Source organism: Nicotiana attenuata, chromosome 4, assembly GCF_001879085.1.
Source record: "Nicotiana attenuata strain UT chromosome 4, NIATTr2, whole genome shotgun sequence".
Classification (NCBI taxonomy): Eukaryota; Viridiplantae; Streptophyta; class Magnoliopsida; order Solanales; family Solanaceae; genus Nicotiana; species Nicotiana attenuata.
In genome coordinates this window covers 8,254,989-8,279,365 of record NC_031992.1, presented here as the reverse complement: position 1 = coordinate 8,279,365, position 24,377 = coordinate 8,254,989, and the positions used below count along the sequence as shown (strand labels likewise).

The 24,377-nt window shown below is 38.7% G+C and overlaps 2 protein-coding genes across 2 annotated transcripts; both read left to right on the top strand.

Annotated features, from left to right (window-relative positions):
• On the top strand, positions 11,952 to 13,752 carry LOC109225081. The gene is made up of 4 exons (XM_019389674.1): positions 11,952 to 12,231; positions 12,301 to 12,518; positions 12,667 to 12,903; positions 13,021 to 13,752. Exons 1-4 carry the CDS (start codon positions 11,952 to 11,954, stop codon positions 13,750 to 13,752), a joined length of 1,467 nt encoding a protein of 488 aa, XP_019245219.1.
• Positions 16,849 to 19,748, top strand: LOC109225080. The gene is made up of 7 exons (XM_019389673.1): positions 16,849 to 17,173; positions 17,252 to 17,436; positions 17,570 to 17,773; positions 18,803 to 18,891; positions 19,093 to 19,162; positions 19,254 to 19,340; positions 19,485 to 19,748. Exons 1-7 carry the CDS (start codon positions 16,849 to 16,851, stop codon positions 19,746 to 19,748), a joined length of 1,224 nt encoding a protein of 407 aa, XP_019245218.1.

Genomic DNA, 24,377 nt, shown 5'->3' with positions numbered 1-24,377 from the left:
AGCAATAGGCAAGACTCGCATTGTCGAGCCCTGCTTCGCAAATGCGAAGATTGCAGGACTGGGAATATCAGATTTTCCCAAGGTTCAAAATGCACTCCGACACCTATCCAAAACTCACCCGAGCCCTCGGGGCTACAAATCAAATATGCACACAACCTCAAAAACATCCTACGGACTTATCCGTGTGATCAAATCGCCAAAACAACATCATATACATCGAATCAAGCCTCAAAACTCATGATTTCTTCCAAGTTTTTCATAAAACATCAAATTTCCATTTTAAGTCCGAAACACGTCAAACGACGTCCGTTTTCAACCGAACTTTACAGAAAGTGCTTAAATCATATATAAGACTTGTACCGGGCGCCGGAACCAAAATACGGGCCCGATACCATAGTCTTCTAATCAAATTTCATTTCCAATTTCCTTAATTATTTCCAGAAAATAATTTCACACAAAAATTCATTTCTCGGGCTTGGGACCTCGGAATTCGATTCCGGGCATACGCCCAAGTCCCATATTTTCTTACGGACCCTCCGGGACCGTCAAATCACGGGTCCGGGTCCGTTTACCCAAAATGTTAATCGAAGTCAAATTTATTCATTTTAATATCAAAATTTAGCATTTTTCTCATAGAATTCATATTTAAGCTTTCCGGCTACGTGCCCGGACTGCGCACGCACATCGAGGCAACCCTAAACGAGGTTTTCAAGGCCTCGGAAGCACAAAATGGGTAAGAAAATAGGTGATGACCCTTTGGGGCTTTAGCTGGGCCCACCGGAACTGCTGGGGCTGGGGTCGGAACCTCCTCGTCAATGTCAACCTGAGGCTCCGCCACTGGTGCTGCTGCTTGGGGCTGAGCTCCGCCCCTACCTCGGCCTCTAGCACGGCATTGGCCTCGCCCTCTGCCCCTAGCGGGAGCTGCCTAGGGCTCGGACTGCTGATCGGAAGATGAGGAAGCACGTGTTCTCGCCATCTGCGAAAGAACAGAGTAGAAATTCAATTAGCGTTGAGAAACCAAACCGCACGATAAGAAAGAACAAATGTGAGACTTTTCCTAACTCGGTAGCCTCTGGGGGATAAATACAGACGTCTCCGTACTGATCCTTCAGACTCTACTAAGCTTGTCCGTGAGTTGTGAGACCTATGCAACCTAGAGCTCTGATACCAACTTGTCACGACCCGGATTTCTCACCCTCGGGAGTCGTGATGGCGCCTACTAATGAGATCTAGGCAAGCCAAATTTAATTCCTTTTTCATTAACAACCTAATCCCTTTTATCAATTATAGATAATAATACGACAGCAACGAAATTAAATAATAAGTGGAAGTCTTAATATTATAGAAACTGAATAGAAATGAGGAAAATTCAACAAAAGCCTCTACCCAAGACCGGTGTCACAATACTCACGAACTGCAAAGAATACTAAATACAAACGTCCGAAAGAGAACATAAACTGTTTGTCTCGAATACAATGAGATAACAGACAAAATAAAGGATAGAGGAGACGACGATCCTGCGAACGCCTGCAAGGCTACCTCGGGTCTCGCTGGATTGAAGGCCTGCCCCCACACTACTGCTGCTGCTGCTGTCCAAGACCTGGATCTGTGCAAAATAGCACAGAGTGTAGTATCAGCACAACCGACCCCATGTGTTGGTAAGTGTCTAGCCTAACCCCGGCGAGGTAGTGACGAGGCTAGGACCAGACTCCAGATAAACCTGTGCAGATATATATATACAAGTACAACGGAAAAGTAGCAAGGAAATAATAGTTAAAGCTGGGGAAAGGAGCATGCTTCAGGGGCAACAGATAGAAATAAAATATCGGGTAGAATAGCCTGAACGGAGGTCAATCTTCGAGAATACCCTTGCCCCCTGGAGCTGGTCTAACAAATCATCAATACGAGGTAGTGGATACTTGTTCTTCACTGTCACCTTGTTCAACTGTCTGTAATCAATGCACATCCTCATTGTGCCATCTTTCTTCTTTACAAATAGCACCGGTGCACCCCACGGTGACACACTAGGACGAATAAACCCCTTATCTAGGAGTTCCTGAAGTTGATCCTTTAGTTCTTTCAACTCTGCTGGTGCCATGCGATACGGAGGAATAGAGATGGGCTTAGTGCCCGGTACCAGATCAATACCAAAATCGATGTCCGTGTCCGGTGGCATGCCCGGCAGGTCTGCTGGAAACACATCAGGGAAGTCCCTCACGACGGGGACGGAGTCAAGACTAGGAGTCTCAGCTCCAATATCTCTCACGAAAGCCAAATAAGATAGACAACCTTTCCCAACCATCCGCTGGGCTTTTAAGAAGAAATTACCCTGCTGGGAACATAGTCAGTCGTACCACGCCACTCAATCCTCGGAATACCCGGAATAGCCAACGTAACTGTCTTAGCATGACAGTCCAGAATAGCATGGTACGGAGATAACCAATCCATACCCAGAATAACATCAAAATCCAGCATGCTTAACAGCAATAAGTCAACTCGGGTCTCCAGACCCCCAATAGTCACTAAACAGGATCGGTATACATGATCTAGAATGATAGTATCACCCACCGGGGTAGATACGTGCACAGGCAAGGCAAGACAACCTCGGGTAGTACCCAGGTGATGAGCAAAATATGAAGATACATAGGAATAGGTAGATCAGGGATCAAATAAGACAGAGGCATCTCTGTGGCAGACTGAGATAATACCTGTGATAACAGCATCTGAGGCAATGGCGTCCTTCCTGTCCGGAAGAGCATAGAATCGAGCCTGACCACCGCCAGTCCGGCCTCCACCCCTGGGGCGGCCCCTGGCTACCTGACCTCCACCCCTAGCTGACTGGGCGGGTGCTGATGAAATAGGAGCAGAAGATGAGGCTTGATCCCTCTGCTGAGACTGACTACCACGACGCCGAGGACACTGTCTCCTCATATGACCGAACTCACCGCACTCGTAGCAACTACCCGGCGCTGGAGAAGGGGACTGATGGAAACCCCTCGCTGCTGAAGAACCCTGGGCTGAAGAGGCAGGTGTAGAGCTCTGAGCTGGAAGGGCACTAAGTGAAGTCTGGCCCTGCTGAAATCCCTGATGACCACGGCCTGAAGAGGCCCCACTGTACTCTGGACGACCTGACTGAGGAGGCCTGAAGGAACGGCCTCTGCCACGCTGGAACTGGCCCCTAGACGGAGCACCACTGAAACTACCTGAACCTCGAGGCCTCTTTGCCTCTCTCTCCTCACGCTCCCGACGGCGAACCGTCTCAATCTCTCGAGCCATGTCAACTACCTCCTCAAACGAGGCACCCATAACCCTCTCTCTGGTCATCAAAATGCGGAGTGAATAGTTGAGGCCATCCACGAACCTCCTAATCCTTTCCCGATCTGTCGGGATCATCCAAGTGGCATGCCGAGCTAGCTGCGTGAATCTCAACTCGTACTGGGTCACAGACATGTCCCCCTGAACCAACCACTCGAACTGACGACGCAGCTCCTCCCTGTGAGACTGCGGTACGTACTTCTCCAGAAAGAGAGTGGAGAACTGCTGCCATGTAAGGGGCGCTGCACCAACCGGCCTACGCCTCTCGAAGTCCTCCCACCAGGTGAATGCAGACCCTGAGAACTGGAAAGTAGTAAAAGCCACACCACTCGACTCTAAGATCCCTGCAGTGCGAAGCATACGCTGACACTTATCCAGAAAACCCTGGGCATCCTCGCCCTCAGCACCGCTGAACCTCGGAGGCTGAAGCCTGCCGAATCTCTCAAGACGACGCTGCTCATCGTCCGGCATAGCTGGAACCTCATAGGCTGGAGCTGGTGCAACTGGTGCAACTGGTGCAACTGGAGCAACTGGAGGAGCTATGGCTGCTTCCGGTGTCTGAAATCCCTGGGCAGCCTGCTCAGGTGTGTGAGCAACAGGGGTCTGATGTCCTCCCCCGGTCTGGGAAGCAGCTGCTGCAGTAGAAGCTGAGACTGCCTGAGCCAGGCCAGTGCAAACTGATAGTATCTGTGCCAAGGTCTCCTGGAGACCAGGAATAGCAATAGGCACTGCTGGTGCCTGCACAGGTGCTGCTGGGACATCGACAGCTGGAGTCTGGTCCTGAACTGTGGCAGCTGGTGGGTCAGCAGGTGCTGTCTCTGCTGCCCTACCTCGACCACGACCACGACCGCGTCCACGGCCTCTAGTGGGTGGTACTGGTGGTCGACCATCGCGTCCGGTAGCACGAGTTCTCGCCATCTGCGAGAGAATAGAATACAGAAATTTAGTTCTCGAATCACAAAGCCGCACGACAAGAATTTCAAGAATATGGAGTTTTCCTAAAGGTTCTGCAGCCTCTCGAGGAGAAGTACAGGCGTCCCCGTACCGTTCCGCGAGACTCTACTAAACCGGCTCATGACTCGTGAGGCCTAGTAACCTAGGCTCTGATACCAACTTGTCACGACCCCAATCCCGGTCGTGATGGCGCCCAACACTAATGCTAGGCAAGCCCGACCAATTAAATACTCTCAACCCAAATTCGCAATCCGTTAACAAATAATACGATTAAAATAGTAAATATCAAGTTTCCAATCCGGAACTAGATAAAATAGTACGAAAAATAATAACGAATATACCAAACATTTCCCCAATAGATCTGGAGTCACGAGTCTAGAGCCTCTAAATGTAACAGAGTAATATATTCATAGTAATAAAGAAAGTCTAGGATAGGGAAAGACAAATGCAATAAAGGGGAGAAGTCGGGTCCTGCGGACGTCAGGCAGCTACCTCAACAACTCCTAAACCGAAATCCAAGAAGACAGCAAACAGCTCCACTAAGTCTCCGGAGCACCTGAATCTGCACACATGGTGCAGGGAGTAAAGTGAGTACTTCCAACTCAGTGAGTAATAAACATATATAATGGCTGAAAGTAAGAAATTCCGAAATATTACAATATAAAGCTATAATCAGCGATTCAGCACATAAAACGGTGGAACAACAACAATACCAGGAAAAATAAGACAATTAGATATAAATGCATGAATGCAATGCAATGCACATGACCGCTGCGGCGCGTAGCCCGATCCATTTGGGTACCTGCGCTCACTGTGGGGGTTCAGACTCCGGAGGGGCTCCTACAGCCCAAGCGCAATATCATCGTAACATTTGCTGCGGCGTGCAACCCGATCCACACTCAGTCCAGGTATATATATGCATGCAAGCCAATCACGCAGAGTCAAATTATTCATTTTAGTGTCAATTATTAGGAATTCTAGAGCTATGTGTTTAAACCTTTATTTATTTACTAACCATTTCGAGGCAGTGTCTAACTTAGGACTGATATCATGAAATATGCTAAGCATCATGAAAGCAGTGATAAGGATCCCTGAAGGATGCAAATGATAGGCACAACGCCCCAAACACATTCATAAAATCCAAGTAGGATGATTACCAAACAATTTCTAGTCAAGAACACAGTACGAACATCAATCGGAACAGACTAGGTCAAAATCCCCAGTCACTATCGACCCCGCACTCGTCATAGAGTACGTGTCTCGCCTCAATATAGCGTCACAGTGTGATATACCGGGGTTTCAAACCCTCAGGTCATCATCTACATCTATTACTCACCTCAAGCCGGCCACAAGTCTAGCTCGCTATGCCTTTGCCTTTCGGATCAACCTTTTCGCACGCCGAATCTGATTAAAACCACAACGAATACATTACAATAGGCTAAAGAAACATAACCCAATCGAAAAGACTCGAAAAACACCAAAATTCACGAAGTTGGCAAAACTCGAGCCCCGGGACCACTTCTCAAAAAATTACGAATTTTACATCACTGGATTCCTCGTCTCGCCACGCACCTACACATACCAATTTTACCAAAATCGGAGTTCAAATGCCCTTTCAAAATCCATTTTTACATCACAGCTTTTCAAGCCCTAACATGACCCGTTTTTGATGAATTTTCCACAATTTACATGTAATTTCTACCATAAACTCGAATAATTAGGCCAAGAGACTTACCTCCAATTGATTCTCAGTCAAAACCCTCGAAAATCCTCGCCCAAAGCTCTCCAAGTCGCTTAAAAATGGTGGAAACTACCTCTTGTTCGCGGATGAAATTTAATATTTTAAACCCTTCTGCCAACAGCGATTTTTGCTTATGCGGTCCCGCTTCTGCGGCCAAAATTCCGCTTATGCGGTATTCACTTAAAAACCCAACGTCCGCTTTTGCGTCTCCTCATCCGCTTCTGCGAACCACTCAAGACCGCTTCTGCGGTTTATAGTCCGCTTCTGCAGACTCGCATTTGCGAAAAATGTTCCACTTTTGCGGAAACACTCCACTAGGCTACGAACCGCTTCTGCGCTCCTTTACCCGCTTCTGCGGAACCGCTTCTGCGGTCCATTTCCGCAGAAGCGGAAATACCAGATGACAGAAAAACTGAACCTGCAACACACTTCAAAACGCTCGTTTAACCACCCGAATTCACCCCGAGGCCCCCGGGATCTCAACCAAAAACACCAACACATCCTAATACCTTATTCAAACTTGTTCCAATCTTTAAAACACATTAAACAACGCTAAAACCATCAAATCACATCGAATTCAAGCCTAAGTTTCTTAAAAACTTCCGAATTACGCATTCGATCAAAAACCCGACCAAAACACCTCCGAATGACCTGAAATTTTGCACACATATCCAAAATCACCTAATGGAGCTACTGCAGCCCTCGGAATTCCATTTCGACCCTCGGATCAAAATCTCACCTATCCACCGGAATTCGCCAAAATGCCAACTTTGCCAATTCAAGCCTAATCTACTCCGGACCTCCGAAATCACTTCCGATCGCACTCCTAAGTCACAAATCACCTCCCAAAGCTAACCGAATCACCGAGATTTACATCCGAGCCTTCTAACTAATAAGTCAATGTTCGGTTGACTTTTCCAAACCAAACCTTCCTTAAAGAGACTAAGTATCTCATTTCCTATCCAAACCAATTCAATTAAACTCTAACTCACCCGTTGCTGATAATAAAACATGAAAGAGCAATAAATGGGGGAAACGGGGCTGTAATACATGAGACGACGGGTTGGGTCGTCACAATACTCTTCCCGGCAAGGGAACAATCACAACAAGTCAAACATCCCGACAAGGGAGAGTCAGCTATAACCAATCTTATTCAACTTCTTCTTGTCACAACTAATACCAATATTCAGTCGCAACTTTCATAGGATCAAACAAGGGTACACAATTATCAAATTAAGACTCACGGTCATGCTCGACACCGACGCATGGACACTCGTCACCATGCCCATACGTCGTATTCAACACAAAACAAGTAGCAATTATGACTCAACTCCTAATCCCTCAAGCTAGGGTTAAACCAAACACTTACCTCGATGCTTTGAACTCAACTCAAGCCTCAACTATAGCTTTACCCCGTGATTCCACCTCCAATCCGCTCGAATCTAGTCACAAATCACTTAATTACTTTAATAAACACTAAATGAATCAATTTGAATGCATAAAAAATGAATTTCTGAAAGTTTTGCCCAAAATTCCAAAATCGTCCCTGGGCCCACGTCGTCAAAACCCGAGGTTCGAACCAAAACCCGATTACCCATTCCCCCACGAACCCAAATATATGATTTGTTTTGAAATCGGACCTCAAATTGAGGTCCAAATCCCCAATTTTAGAAAAACCTAGGTTCTACCCAAAACCCCCAATTTTACCCATGGAAATCTTTGATTTTAAGTTTAAAACATGTTAAATGATGTTAAAGATTGAAAGAAATGAGTAAAAACCAACTTACAAATGATTTGGAAGAAGTCTTGTTCTTGGAAAATCGCCCAAAGAGGTTTGTGTTTTGAAAGAATGTTAAATTGGCTCAAAAATTCGGCTAAGTATAAAATATGCAGGCCTTAGATGTGGAAAATGCGAAGGTGGGTTCGCATTTGCGAACCCTGCAGGTTTGGGAAATGCGAAGGTGAGTTCGCATTTGCGAACTCTGAAGGATCTAGGAATTTTCACATTTGCGAGCCAATGTGTCGCATTTGCGACATGCCCGACATCGCATTTGCGGACCAAGAGGTCGCATTTGTGATCCCAGCTGGCTAGACCCCTTTCGCATTTGCGATGGCAAGCTCGCATTTGCGAGCCCTGCTTCGCAAATGCGAAGATTGCAGGACTGGGAATATCAGATTTTCCCAAGGTTCAAAATGCACTCCGACACCTATCCAAAACTCACCCGAGCCCTCGGGGCTTCAAACCAAATATGCACTCAACCTCAAAAACATCCTATAGACTTATCCGTGCGATCAAATCGCCAAAACAACATCATATACATAGAATCAAGCCTCAAAACTCATTATTTCTTCCAAGTTTTTCATAAAACATCAAATTTCCATTTTAAGTCTGAAACACGTCAAACGACGTCCGTTTTCAACCAAACATTACAGAAAGTGCTTAAATCATATATAAGACTTGTACGGGGCGCCGGAACTAAAATATGTGCCCGATTCCATGTCTTCTAATCAAATTTCATTTCCAATTTTCTTAATTATTTCCAGAAAATAATTTCACACAAAAATTCATTTCTCGGGCTTGGGACCTCGGAATTCGATTCCGGGCATACGCCCAAGTCCCATATTTTCCTACGGACCTTCTAGGACCATCGAATCACGGGTCTGGGTCCGTTTACCCAAAATGTTGACCGAAGTCAAATTTATTTATTTTAATATCAAAATTTAGCAGTTTTCTCATAGAATTCATATTTATGCTTTTCGGCTATGCACCCGGACTGCGCACGCACATCGAGGCAACCCTAAACGAGGTTTTCGAGGCCTCGGAAGTACAAAATGGGTAAGAAAATAGGTGATGACCCTTTGGGTCGTCACACGGATATTTGAAGTTTAGGAGTTTAAAATTTTAATAATTTTAAGTGTGCTTATTCTAAACTAATAATTTGTTCACGTTCAATAAATTTTTAAGACAAATATAAGGTTTGAACCAAAGTTATTGGATTCAACCGAACCCTAAATAACATAATAGGTTCCGCCCTTGGTTGAAAGTGATGTTTGCCTTCTCGCCTTTGGAAATTGCCACAGGATTAAATCATTAAATGCAAATAGCTTTAGTAAATATGGCAAGCTTTTGAATTTATATACGGAGCAAATAGTGACACTACTAGAAAATGGGCCTATGGGAACAACTTTTTTGGTAACAGTTCACAAACCGTTGCCATAGAGGTGTTATAGTAACGGATCAAACCGTTACAATAGAATTTGGGAGGTATCAGCACACTTTAGACATCAAACCGTTGCAAATGTAACAAAACCGTTGCCATAGAGTTTTGTGTCGCAACGGATTTGTTAACCGTCCCAATAGATATGTATATGGCAACGGTTTTGAAAAGAAATTGCTATGTGAACGGATATTCAATTCCCTCGTTTTTCAGCTGAAAATTTTAGTGGCCAGCCAAGCTAATTAGTGACATGTCATATTCTTATTTTTTTTAATTTTTAACATTACTGGTCTAACTGTATCGATACACCCAAAGTCCCAAACGTAGCTCCCTAGTACTATATTCAAACTCCATCATCGATACACCGGAGCTCCCTCGTTGATTCACCCAAAATTGCCTCTCTGATCTCTTTTCTTTATCATCTTTGCCGAGTTTAAGATTAATGGCCGAGTTTCATCAAATACCTCTTCATTAGACCACCATAATCATCAAACCCTAGAGTTCCCAAAGCCCAAAACCCCAAGGACAGTTCCGTCGGTCTTTCCGGCACTTCGCCGGCACTTCTTCAAGGACAGTTGCTGCTCCCGCACTTCTCCCGCACTCCTTCCCCAAACCCCCAAATTCATTAATTGTTAAGAGGTGATTCTATTTGTATGCTTTTCTTGTTTTAATTTTTCTTTTATCTGGGTTTTTTAATAGAAAGGTAAAAGATTTATCAAAAAAAAATTTGTCTAACGAATTTTTTGGATTTTCAGGTGGTAACCTTAGATCTGTTGCTTCATCTGGTGCAGTTTGCAGGTAAATTCTTATACTTTTTCCTCTGTTAGCCGATCTTTTTTTTGTTTTTGGTTGCTTTCTCTTTGGGTTTTACTTTCTTTGTTTCAAGCTTTTGATTTTCTTATGTTGGTTCTAGGTTTATCTAAAAATTCTTTTCTTATTTGAGATATATGTTTCAATGGACATTATTCCCCCTTGGTTTTGCTGTATAAAAGGTTCTATTTCTTATTACACTAGAAGAAAAAAGGCCTTTAGCGAGGGGAAATTCGGTCGCTAAAAGTCCAAGTCCAGTCGTTATTGGTGAGAATGCTAGCATTCACAAAAAGTTCTTTCCCTTTATCCATAAGATCATCATCTTCCATTCTTTTCTATAGGCTTATAATATTTTTAGTTCTGAGATTAATTGGAGTTGGAATCTAATTTACAAGTTATAATGGACTGCAATGTAAAGTTTATAGGAGTATTATTAAATGATAGATTTACAAAGATATGATCGAGGACTTAAATAGTCATAGATAGGAAAGAAATAGTCAGAGTGCAAAAGATATAGGAATAACTTATAGTTGGACATTCACTTCATGAATATCATTAAATAGGAGAAATTACAGAAAAAAGACTTCAGTTAACCCATGGATAAGGATTCATATTAGTGTCTTTCACTTTAGATAGCTAATGAAAAGAACCTATCAACTAAACCTAATATTAATGCAAGCATTTAACATTCTTGAACCGATAGTGAAACAGAAGAAAAAAGACATACCTGAAATGATATTTATCCTGACAAACAACAATTACGAAGTAAAAATGGTGAACTAATAATTGCACGAACAACAACTAGTACCTCCTGGGATTGTTGAGCATCGACTGCAAATAAATTCAAGCAACTTGTGCCTCCTTGGAATGTTGAGCAACTTCTACCTTCTTCACCTTCACTTCTTGATATGAGCTGATTGCTATACTCAATGCAGATAAATTGTTAAACAAGTGAAGCAACAAAAGAACAAAAAATAAACCATCATAACGAAGAACTCACCAACACAGAAAAAATAATTTCCTTTTAAGAGGAGAATATTTCTCATTCTGTTGCACCTAGAAGCAATGAATTCTTTAGTATCCTGATATATTTGTGAGCACTTGTAACTTAGATCACCTACACTGTCTTGGATTTTTATTAACTAGCTTCCTCAACGTTAGATTGTATTAAGCACCATCAATTTACTCTTTAATATACCAAGTTAAATTCATCCATTACTTGGACGCATCGTTTGAAAACTCAAAGTTCATATACTGATATTAGATCTTCAAGTAATGACAAGAACTTTATAGAAATGTAAAGTCCTTTTAGTTCATCCCATTAGTGATAATTCTTTACAAAATTATTATGTCTTCATGGTTATATCTTTAGTCATAACTGCAGCGAAAAGCACAAAGATAAAGACCAATTTATAGAAAAATTACATGAAAAGGAAAAAAAGATCATCCCTTACAAATATTTATACCTATCTCTCCTTCACCTCATATACCAAATAAAGGCCTATACTTAGGTCAATAAACAACAAAAATTAAAGAAAATTACAACTCCAGGCAGGTTTAATACAGCATAACTAGACATTGATAAAAGATACTATTGGGAAACATTAATATTCTAACAAGAAATCCAAGGTACTTGACAAACACTAAGAAAAGCAGAACAATACCATCAAACCGAGAGACCATTGGACAATAAAAGAATACCCAATTACCCCGTCTCTGATCACTACAAACCCGCTATCTCCCACGCTAACAGATTGCAAAGTATCGTTAGCGAGTGTCAACATACAAGCAGTAGAAGAACCCATAGCCTTTGTTTTCCATTAATTCTCTTGAGTATATTCCTGAGTCAAATTAATATGCTCTTGGTTTATTTGGTTAGTTTTGTTGATTTACTTTTATCGTATAGGATATCTATGGATAATGGTGATAAAAGTTGGATGAATCTCCTGATATGGACAGATGAGTATATCCGTGGAGTGAATGATTTTCTTGATAAGGCATTTGAACGAGCCGCCCAAGAAAATGAATTATTATGCCCTTGCAAAAAGTGCATGAATCATTATTGGTATTATAGAAATGTGGCGGAGAATCAATTGGTTGTTCATGGATTTGTTGATGGTTATACCAAATGGGTTTTCCACGGGGAAGGATTTTCCTCGAGAAATACACCTCATCCAAGCAATGATGATGAAGGTTCTACCATGCGTGACGATATTGATAGACTACTTCATGATACATTTGAAAATATAGAGGGTTAGGCAGGGGATGAAGAAGGAGTTGGGGAAAGACTATCTGAAGAAGCAAAGAAGTTTTTCAAATTGCTGGAGGAAGGAAAACAAGAGTTATATCCGGGGTGTGAAAATTTCAGTAAACTGAGTTTCATTATTCGATTGTACTTGCTTAAATCCTTGCATGGGTTGAGTGATGTGGCTTTCTCTGATTTGTTAAAGTTGATAAAAGAGGCATTTCCCTTTGCTCAGGTACCAGAATCTTTCAACAAGGCTACAAACATGATGACAGATTTGGGTCTTCATTATGAAAAAAAATACATGCATGCCCTAATGATTGCATGTTATTTTGGAAAGAAAATGCGAATGCCGATAATTGCTCTACTTGTGGGTCTTCAAGATGGAAGAGTGCTGGTCTTTGACTAAAGCAAGCTCTAAAATCCCTACAAAGGTTTTAAGGCACTTTCCTTTAAAGCCTAAGCTTCAGAGGACATTCATGTGTCCTGAAACGGCCGCTGCAATGAGATGGCATGCTAATGAACGACCCAATGATGGGAATATAAGACATCCTGCTGATGGGGAAGCTTGTAAGGCTTTTGATTCTTTGCACCCAGACTTCTCTAGAGATGCTAGGAATGTTAGATTGGGTCTTTCAAGTGATGGTTTCAACCCGTTTCGGACCATGAGCATTTCTCATAGCACGTGGCCAGTTATGTTAATGAACTATTAGTTATCACCGTGGATTTGCATGAAGCCGGAGTATATAATATTATCTATGATCATTCCAGATCCATCATCTCCAGGAAATGATATAGATGTGTACCTACGACCATTAATTGAAGAATTGAAGGAACTATGGGAAATTGGGATAGACACATTTGATGTTGAAACCAACCAAACTTTCCGAATGCGTGATGCCTTAATATGGACAGTTAGTGACTTTCCAGCATTAGCAATGCTTTCAGGATGGAGCACTAAGGGGATATTGGCATGCCCCAGTTGCAATTATGACACATGTTCTCAATATCTCAAACATAGTCATAAGATGTGTTACTTGGGCCATCGAAGATTTTTGCCTCGTGATCATCTATTCCGACGAGATAAGAAGTCTTTTGATGGTAAGGAGGAGCATAGACCTACACCTGCTCCATTGTCGGGTGAAGAAGTGTTTGAAGAGCTGCTTGAATTCAACAATATGTTTGGAAAGAGCTCTAAAAAAAGGCCTCGGAGTGATAAGGGTTCGTGGAAAAAAAGATCCATTTTTTTCGAATTGCCATATTGGGTGCATAACAAATTGAGGCACAATCTTGATGTGATGCACATTGAGAAAAACATATGTGATAGTTTGCTTGGGACTTTATTAGAAATAGATGAAAATTCAAAGGATCATGAAAAATCTCGCTATGACTTACAAGAAATGGGGATACGAAAGGAGCTACAACCAAGAATAAATAATAATGGAACTATAAGTTTGGCTAAATCTTGATTCTACATGGAACCAAAATAGAAAATTTTATTTTGTACTGTCATGAAAAATGCTAAATTACCAAAAGGATGTGCTTCGAATATTTCAGAACGCGTGCAAGTGAAGGAGATGAAAATATCATGGTACAAGAGTCATGACGCCCATTTTATAAAGCATTACTTGCTCCAGGTTGCGTTAGAAAAGTGTTGCCCAAGAATGTTTCATTGGCCTTGATTAGATTCGGAAATTTCTTTAGAGATATATGTAGTAAGGTCATAAGACAAATAGATCTTGAAACAATGCAGTATGAAATTGTTGAAATAACATGTGAGTTTGAAAAGATTTTCCATCCAACATTTTTTGATATAATGCCACATTTGCCTATTCATTTGGTGAATGAAATTATGCTTGGGGATCCGGCTCATCTTCGTTGGATGTATCCCATTGAGAGGAACCTATGTAAGTACAAGGCCTTTGTACGTAATCAATCTAGTCCAGAAGCGTCAATAGCAGAGGGGTTTTTGGCCGATGAGTGCTTGACTTTTTGTTCGAGATATCTACATGATGGCGTGAAGACAAAATTTAGTAGGTACCAAACTGTGGATGATGAGTGCTCTCAAATTTTGTCACCTATATTCCCTAATATAGGCCATTCAATTGGAAGTAAGAAAAGAAATACTTTTCTCATGGATTCGCAGTTATGCTTTGAAGCACATCGATATGCTCTGTTCAATACCGGAGATGAACAAATGGAAAAGTTTATCAAGTAAGATAAATTATATTAATATTTATTTATTTTTTATATAATTTTTTCCTTATTATATGATTAAACTTGAAATGTTCTTGATTGCAGGGAACATAAGAATTTAATTGTTAATCATAGTAGATCAAATGCACGGGTAAGAGCGAGGGATCATAGTCGGGAATTCTGCAGTTGGTTTAAAGAAAAAGTTAAAAATATTATATTGCCAGATTATTTAAGATGGCTAGCCAAAGGACTTAATATGGTAGCCAAAAGAAATACGGGATATTTTATTAATGGATATCGATTTCATACTAAAGAACGGGATTCCCGAGGCAAGACTCAAAATAGTGGAGTGACTTTATTGGCAACAACAGATAGTTTTGCTAGTGCTAGGGACCAAAATCCCATCGATGGCGAGGTTATCTATTATGGAACGATTAAGGATATTATTGAGATTGATTTTTGGGGTTGTTTTAGTGTTGTAATGTTTAGATGTGATTGGTTTCGTAATGAAATAGATGATTATGGGTTAAATCGGGTGTACTTCAGTAGATTATGCAGTACAGATGACTCTTTGTGTTGGCATCACAAGTTTATTAAGTTTTTTATGTGGAGGATCCAATTAAGAAAGATGTTTATTATGCAAGGAGTAAAGTACCTGTTGATTTGTATGATCTGAAGGAAGAGAATTGTCCCAATATTGGAGACATATTTTGGCGGGAACCTAATAATGACATTGGTTCCTCATCTAGATTACTTGATGATGATATTAGATCGTCAAGAGAAGATGTACCCGTTGATATCATTGATATTCCATCTCATGCACAAAATTCACATGATACAATTGTGGAAATATCGGAAGAGAAGGATGAGTTTGATGATACCGATTGGGACTGGATGGAAGCAGATGATTAAATAATAAAATTATGAAATTCTTTTAAGTTAATTCTTTTTTGAGTGAGTGATAATGGCTTTTTTATTTATAAATATTTTATGATTATTTTTATTTATATCCTTTAGAAAATTATTCTGACATGCTTCAATTTTGCAGGATTCGAGAGAGATTTCGGATACTTTTGTTCGGTTGTTGAGGTTCGTCCCTTCTCCCACTTCCTCTTTGGTTTAGTTGGTAATTTCTATCCTCCATGAAATTACAGCAATATTATAGCTAATATAAATGATATTTGGTCGTCACTCTCACGCGGAATGGCTTAGTTCATTCACATTAATCATTCAACTGACATCCATTTATCTACTCCCTATCATTTAGATTTCAATCTGTAGTAAGTCACTGAATTGTAATGAATTCTAAGTGGGTCTTAGTTTATATTATGGTTCATATGTTTTGTTGTGTGGATCCAGTTTAATTTGTGCAGTTAGAGTTGAAAGGTGTGATCTTTTTCAAGTAAGTTTAGTGATTGAGGTCAAACAATTTGAAAATAAAATATTTCAGACCCTAAAAGATGAAAAAATAAAAAGAATTAAGTTGAAGGTGAAAAAGACAGATTTAATTGTATGCTTAGGCCTGAGTGTTTATTTGTGAGGTGATTTCTTGGGTTTTTTGTGGTTGAGGTGAATTTGCCACTGTTTGTGGATACCCAATTAGGGGGTTATCAATTTATCACTTGATATGTTTACTTGTTACCCTTTTGGCAAGTTTCCTCCATTTTATGCTTCGATTCGATCTGTTGTCGTAAACATTTCCACGTTCATGCTATTATGTGTAACATATCTGTAAGTCTGTGACCTGTTTTGATCAGGACAAATATCTTGGAGATTATCAGTGTCTTTTGCTTTGCAAAGACACATGTATATATATATATATATATATATATATATATATATACATACATACATCTTCCTGATTGCTTCAATGTAAAGTAATAATCAAAACTTGGAGTTCAATTCACTAAATTGTAAGTATCTTTTGTTGAAAGAAGCAGAGTGTTTAAAGAAAGATGACAAATACTTATCTGTAAGGTTAGATGTCCCTCTTCAAAATAACAACTTGTTCTTTTTAGATAACCTTACCTTTAATAGTTAATTTAATCCCGAATTCAATAGCTTAATATAGTTAAGCAATATCACAACAAATGTTCTAGTTTCTTTTATCTTATTTTTTCAGAATCAACTTACACTATGTTTGAAATGATCTTACTCTTGTTAGAAATGATATACTATGTTTGCTGCTTTTGCTAACCTATATTGTGTTTGCTTTTCAGAATCTGAAAAATATTTGAATAGTCATGAATCAAGAAGGGTGCTCAAGCAAAAATTAGAAAATATCCAACCGCATTCCAGCTGGATCACTTGCATCTTTGCTAAATCAAAGGGTTTCGTCGTTGACAACAAAAAGAACCTTCCAAGCTACAATGTCAAATCCAAATGAAGAACGACAATCAGAAGGTGGATTACCTTCATCTTTGCGAAACCTAAAGGTTTCGTTGTTGACAACAAAAACAGCCTTGAAAGCTCTAAGGTCAAATGCAAATGAAGAACGACAATCCGAAGGTGGATCTCAATTGCAAGAACAAGTGCAGCAAGTGCCACAGAATTGCACCTCTTCAGCAACACAAGGAGTACATGAACAAGTGCAACAAGCGAATATGGATTCCATCACTTCTGCATCACAGAGAGTACATGAACGATCTGATGATTCTACCACTCATGAAGCAGCTGAACAAATTGATGAACAAGGCAAATATATATAAATTTTAATCATAAACTTAACTAAAAATAGTGATTAATGATTATCTTTGTTTTGTACTATTGCAGGCCCCTCCTCGCCAAAAAGAAAAAGAGACCGTACTCAAATGCCAAGTGTTCATGGCAGAAAGAAGCGTAAAATAATCATTCTAAATGAGTATAATCAACCCGTTGGTCCTACTAAAGAGGTTGTAAAAGAGTTGGGTAGCTTCCTCAGCACATTGGCAAGGAGTGGAACTTTTTGTCCTCTTAATGTATTTAATTGGAGGAAACTAGACACAAAAGATGATATGTAGAAATATATCAAGGTATGAAGTTCCCAATGTCCAATAAACATGGATGATATTTCTTATTTCTTACACTAACCCAATTGCACTAAATTTGTAGGATAAATATGACATTCCTGACGAGGCAAAACAATGGATTTTTGAATCAGTTTGTAGTGCTTGGAGAAAGTATAAGAGTCAATTGAAGGCAACCCACTTCACAACCTATGAGAATGATGATCTTCGAATGGAGAATAGGCCAATAGATGTTTCGGAATCTTACTTTAAGGATCTTCTTAAATATTGGAACTCCGATCCACACAAGGTAATTACATTCAGAATCTCTTGTCTTGTTTTAACATAATTGTTTTTTGATGCCTGAGTCAAAAGAATAGAAGTAAAATAGTACCAAACATTATAGTTTTGGTTGTGAAACTGTAATGTATATACTATTTCTTATGCACAAAGCAATGGTATCACAAACTTATGCTATCTCTACCTGTGTTTTTCATCAATAAGTCCTAAAAAAGCAATGGTATCACAAACTTCTGCTATCTCTACCTGTGTTTTTCCTTTCTGTGTTATCTTTTTTGCCCCTTTTCTTTTACTTTCTCCTCTTTGTGTTGTTCTTCTCTAGACTCTTTAATAATGAAATTGCATCAATAGGATTCTAATCTCGAGAGAGATAGCAATAATTGGCTTTTGATTAATATATAGGTAGCTCGATCTGTAGGACACTTGCATGAAAAAATAAACTTAACAAGTACTATACACCAATACATAGAGAGTAAAATGAGGATATTTAGTTAATATTTTGAAGTATTCAATCACCGATAATACAGCCGTCAATCCATGAGTAGGGTTGAGAATCCCAAATTCTAAGAAAACTTGCAATAAAGCTATATTATCAATATAAGGAAACAGAGAAGTTTTAAATACTTCAAACATTCATTTTGAGGGGGAAAACTTTGTAGTAACATGTCAAAATACGAAGGTACATTTTAATTTCAATTGAGCACAAAAGTAATTTATGCCCTAATGCTATATGTGTTTTCTGATGAAATGGCCATAATGAGATTCTTACAAGAAAAAAAACTGCAAAGAATTAACCCTCGAAAGCAAAATAGGCTATATTTTAAGATGCTTAGCTAGCATGATGATTATCTGGTGATGAGGAGAAAATTAAAAGAGATTGCAAGAAATGAATTTGCAGCTTTAATTGCATAATGTAATTAGCAGTTTCAAGAAGCAGTTGATGAAAATATACTAGCGCCTGGGATTAGCCTTTGCAGCTTCACCACCTTGTCTTGCTGCTGTTGAAGATCAACACAACTCATTCTTGATCTTCTCTTAGACGACTTCAGTTTGTAAGAATCTGGAGGCATTCTTCTTATGGGTGCCATCAGATTCAGCCATTGCTTTACTTGCAATGCAACACTTAATGTGAGTACTTATTTCAAATATGTGTGGTTCAGATCTTAAATGCAATGTGAGAGATTTTAATGTAAAGTTCAGTTGTGATAGTACTTAATCAAGCAAGCTTTAATACTATGAGTGTAGTCTTGGGTATTGATGTGGGTAATAGGCATAACTGTTGGTTGCTATTGGTTGACTCGTTTATTTGTGAAAAATGTCTGAAACCAGTACAGAGAATCAAAGTAAGTTGAAGTATCCGCACACTGCTGGCAGAACACCTTTTGCTCTAATTCGCGAGGTTTGATATTTTATCTTTATTATTTTTTTTTAAATTATGAACTTGCTAACTTTATATGAAAAGATTCTTATACCTGTTTTCATGTAACTAGGAAAAAAAGAAGAAAATCTCTGATACTTCAGATACTCTATCAAGTAAGGACATCTTTGTGGCTACAAGAAAAAGAAAACTTGGCCGAGTATACAAAAGCTCATATGACAATACGATTAGTAAAATTGTACGAGATTTCTAATTTAAAGTTTGTCGTGGTTATTTATTTGTTCTTAATTATTGATTCAATTTTAGTTACCTTAAACTCTTTTCTCTCGTATTTGGTTTGTAGACTGAAATGGAGAGAATACAATCAACTCAGGAAAGTGAAGATGGTAGTCATTCAGTTGACGCTTTTGCATCAGTCATGGGACATGAACATCCAAGTCGCGTGAGATTGTATGGACGAGGGATTACCAAGACTTTGTTAAAAGGGCAAAAAGGGAATCTTGGATCTTCTAACGAGAGGATGCAGCAGAAAATGGAGGAAATTGAAGAGAGGATGCAACAAAGAATGCATGAAAAGTTGAACGAACAAAAGGATGCTATGGAATAAAATATTACAATGAACGTCATCGCACGACTTCAGCGTTTGAACCCAGATTTGCGACTTGATCCTGACATGTTAAGGTTCAGTGCACGTTCACCTGCAGAAGCTTCCCCTGCACAACAAGCTGATGTTCAACTAAACAGTCGACCATCTGCTGGTAGTAACATTCAAGGTCAGTACGTACCAAATGTTATACATCTTCTATTTCTTCTTCTTCTCCTCCTTCCTTGCTTGGGATTTTGCTTTGGTTCAAGGCAGAGTGGATATGGTAATATCCTTTTTTCTTCCTATAAATGTGCCTATTTCGGCTTTGCCTATTTGTTCTTAATTAAAATTCAAATTGTTAAGCTCAAATATATACCTTAGGGCCTCTAGGACCATTTCTCCACAAAGGTGTTGAAGTGGTGTCACAATTAGCACATCCAGCATTTGGACATGTAAGAATTAGAGCGACATTCATTAGACTGAAGTCGCTTTTCATTAGTGTCACTGGTGGTACTAAGACGAGTGGAAGGTGTCCCTAATGAAAGTGTACAATTAGACGATGTTGAAGAAGCAAATGAATACATGTTTTGGTCAGAATAATTTTCATCAAAAGGAGTTGTCTGATATAATGGTTGTTCAGTTCATTTTGTAAGTCTCGAGATCCCACTTATTTTGCTCCTCCTTCTTTGTTTTTCCTTTCGAGTTGTCAAAACTGAAATTTCCAAGTCAACGAACGTCTTAAAGAGATTAGATGTAAATGTATGGGGAAGAAAAAGAGCAAGAAGAGAGTATGCTCAAATACAGAAATAACTGTTTATTCTCTGCTTCTTTCCTTGCATCAGTCTTGAATATCTTATATCAAATTAATATTAGTGCAAGAATAAAAAGAATGATTGTTGTAGCTTCTTGGACTGCTTTATTCATTTTCTATCAGTTTCTGATCTTTAATTCAGTTCAAGCTCAGTATCAATCCCGAGATAGCTGCCCCGGGGAATTCCAATGTGGGATCCTTGGAAATATGAGGTTTCCTTTTTCTGTATCCTCACAACCTGCTTGTGGATTGTACACCATTGATTGTGATGCTAAACCAAATCCAACAATTCATTTAGAAGGATATGTTTTCACTGCTTTGAAACAACGGTCATATGATGATAGTTTTCGACTTTTTGATCTTAGGTTTAATGATTTATTGGCAAGAAACAGTTGCAATTCTTTCGATAAAAGTCTATCTTTTCCAAGTTCTCCTTCTATCTCGTTTAGAACCAACGAACGCAATCTTACCTTGTTCAGATATAACTTTAGTATGCTACAACCTTTTGTTGTAATAAACATGTGAGATCTTAAGGAAAATATTCCATCACATTAATTTCTTACACTGTCGTTTTCGTCGAATACACCAGACTCCCAAAGGTTTCTCTTTATTTTGCTGAACAAATTCTGATCTTTGTGGCTCTTATGGCTTTCTTTTGGTTTGTTTAATGTTCTTCAGCAGACTGTGAACTATACATCTGAGGACCTATAGAATAGTGTGTCTTGTGGTGGCATTGAAGTTGAAAGGGTTTGAGTTGGAATTACTTTTATTCATATCCGTAGGAGTCAAAATGGCTTGAACGAAAATCCATCCTCCAAAGATTGTCCAGATCCTTAAAATAAGTTGTACCTTTGGATCAACTACTTGAAACTCTATATTGATGCATCATTCCGTAAACCTTTTTTTTTCATGGTAATTAATAACTTTATTTATCCTCTTTTGTAGGTGGAGTAGATCAAGAAATGGATGATGAAGACGATGAAGAACTAGACCTTACTTGAGATGAATTTTGATTTGTTATAGATGAATGTTCTAGGAATCTTTTGTTACCAACATTTTTTAAAACTTATTAACCCTCTTGAAATGTACTAAACTTATGCACTCATGGGGTAGAACATTTGCTTTATGGATATTATTTGCTTGATGGATAATTTTATATTATTAATAGTTTTATTTTATGATGTATTTAAATTTTAGTGTTATTATAATTTATTATATGTATAAATATTTATTTATAACAGGTGCTATATATATTTTGATTTTAACTGAACTGATACAATAGCCTACCAGAACCGTTGCAATAGGATACAAATGGCGTTCCAGTAGACAATATAAACCGTTGCAATAGGTCCCATAAACTGTTCCAAAATGATCTACAAACCGTTCCAAATACAAATATAACCGTTACGATAGCTTAACGAAACCGTTGCTATATCCAACATAACCGTAGCAATAGCTTACATAAGTATTGCTTTAAATAATATGGCAATGGTTAAGAACCGTTGTATAAACAATATAGTAACGGTTTTAAACCGTTCCAATTGAAAAAAATAATCGTTCCAACAGAGAACGGGAAAACCGTTGCGATAGACGTATCTATTGTCACGGCGATGCAAACCGTTGCAAGAACCGTTCCAGTAGACCTATGGGTACGCCGGCTGATGTGACGGTCTGTAAACCGTTCCACAATCCCTACGGCAACGATTTGACAGTCTGTGGGGACAGATTTTCAACCGTTACCGTAGACCAATTTTCCAGTAGTGTGAATACAATCTTTTTATGAAAACAAAACTTATTAACTTGATCATTTGAGTATAAAATCTTGAAGAATATAGAGAGTTTTCAAAATAGTAGTAAAGAAAGAATTCGTTTATGCAAAGTGAAGTTTTAATGAATTTAAAGTGTTAAGAAAGAAATTTTACAGAGAAAAATAGTTATTAGTCGTCACAACTTCTTGTCTAAAACTTTTATTCATTATCATATTTGAATAATTTTCTAGCAATTTAAAAATCTTCTGATGCTAACAAATATTTTGTAAATAAACAAAAGGTGTTTGAATATAAGTGTCGATAATAAGTTGATGTCATTGACAAAAAAGTAATAGGAAGCCCTTCTTTCTTGTTAAAAATGTAAATGCACTTAGAGACATTATTTACAAAGGTATAAATAAAAAGCATTTTTACAAGATGAATGACAAACGAAATTGGAATGGAGAGGATAATTCAGGGATTAAGAAAATATTATGAATAAAATAGTAAAAATATAAGTGAGTACCTATTAAAAGTTATATGTAACTGATTTTACACTTTGAACAACTTATATGTTGACCTAAGCACTTTCTGCATAAAATTTGACATATTTTCACTCGCACGTGTGGACCTCGATTGAGAAGCAAATTTGTGATGAAAATTCAGAAGCTGCAACTTTTGTCTATTTGTTAGTAGTGTTATTTTCGAACTAGTCACCTGCTGTACAGAAAAAAGTTAAATCCTAATCTAAATTGTAATTTATCGAAGTACGTTGAAAAGAAAAAAGAAGAAACAAAAAAAATAAAAAAGCAAAGTATGTTGAGAGGTATTCTAGCATGCATAGGCTTCCGAAATCCTTGGAAATAATTTCCTAGTATTGATTAACTCATAAGGAATCATAAATTAAAGGACAAGTTACATAGAGTCTCCCCCAACTTATATTGAGTACGATTGACTCTTCCATTTTAATGAAGTACCTACAAGAGGCACAACTAGCTAATTAGATGCAGGTTCGTCCGAATTCAATCACTTTTACTTAATACTATATTTGTACTAAAAAATTATCAAAAATAAATAAATATTTAATTACGAACTCAGTAGTTATATATATACTATTTCATTATGAGACAATAGTCGAGGGCCTTTTAATTAAAATTCCTTCGTTAATCTGTATTAGTCTACTCTTCATAGGTGAAGTATTAACTATTAAGTGGTGTTTTGTAACGTTCTTACTCTTTAACTAAGTACATGTACGTCACTTGACAATTTGCTCACGATCTTGCACAACTCGCTCACATTTTTACTATGCCAAGTCAGTCTTACTATACTAAAGATCGCTAAGAGAATGTTAGAATACATGAGAATTGCCAAAGGAAGCTTTTGTATTAGAGAGAACTTGGTTGTTTTACTTGGTGAGTTACAAATGAATAGCCTCTTTATATACTAGTCTCCTAGGGACTAATGAGTAAATAATAAATATTACACAAGGCCCTTAATTTTTTTTTTTTGGTAATTATAAATTTTATTACCAAAGAAATATTTACAGAGTGCACAGAAACCTCTAAAGTTGGACCATAGCCCCAACTTTAGTATACTTCACCTACAGCCAGATATAAGAAGATAGAGAATTGCAAACTAGGCTATGTCTTCCTACAGACTAACTAGGGTAGTAGTCAAATTTCTTCAACTGAATTGCCAAGTTCTTCATCTTTCTACCTATACAATGTATGTCTTGAATAATCTGCCTCACTATAGTTGTTGTTGGTCTGGTTCTTTGTTAGAAGATTTTGTTGTTCCTTTCCAACCAGGTATAATATCACTTCCTGCAAGGGCCATGCGATATATCACCACTTTTGCATTGTTACTATAGGCATGCTTTTGCATTCACTCAACTTCTTCCTGCCAACCCATAGCATGCATTGCATTCCTTGCCACTGGAGGATCTTCTGCCAAATTTGGGATGTAACTGGGCATTTGAAGAAAGGTGTTGCACATCCCTATCAGCGTTATCACACAATGGACAGGTGTCGATGCCCCCTTTTACTAAAGGCGAAATCGGGTTTACGACATTTGGCCGGACAACTCTATTCC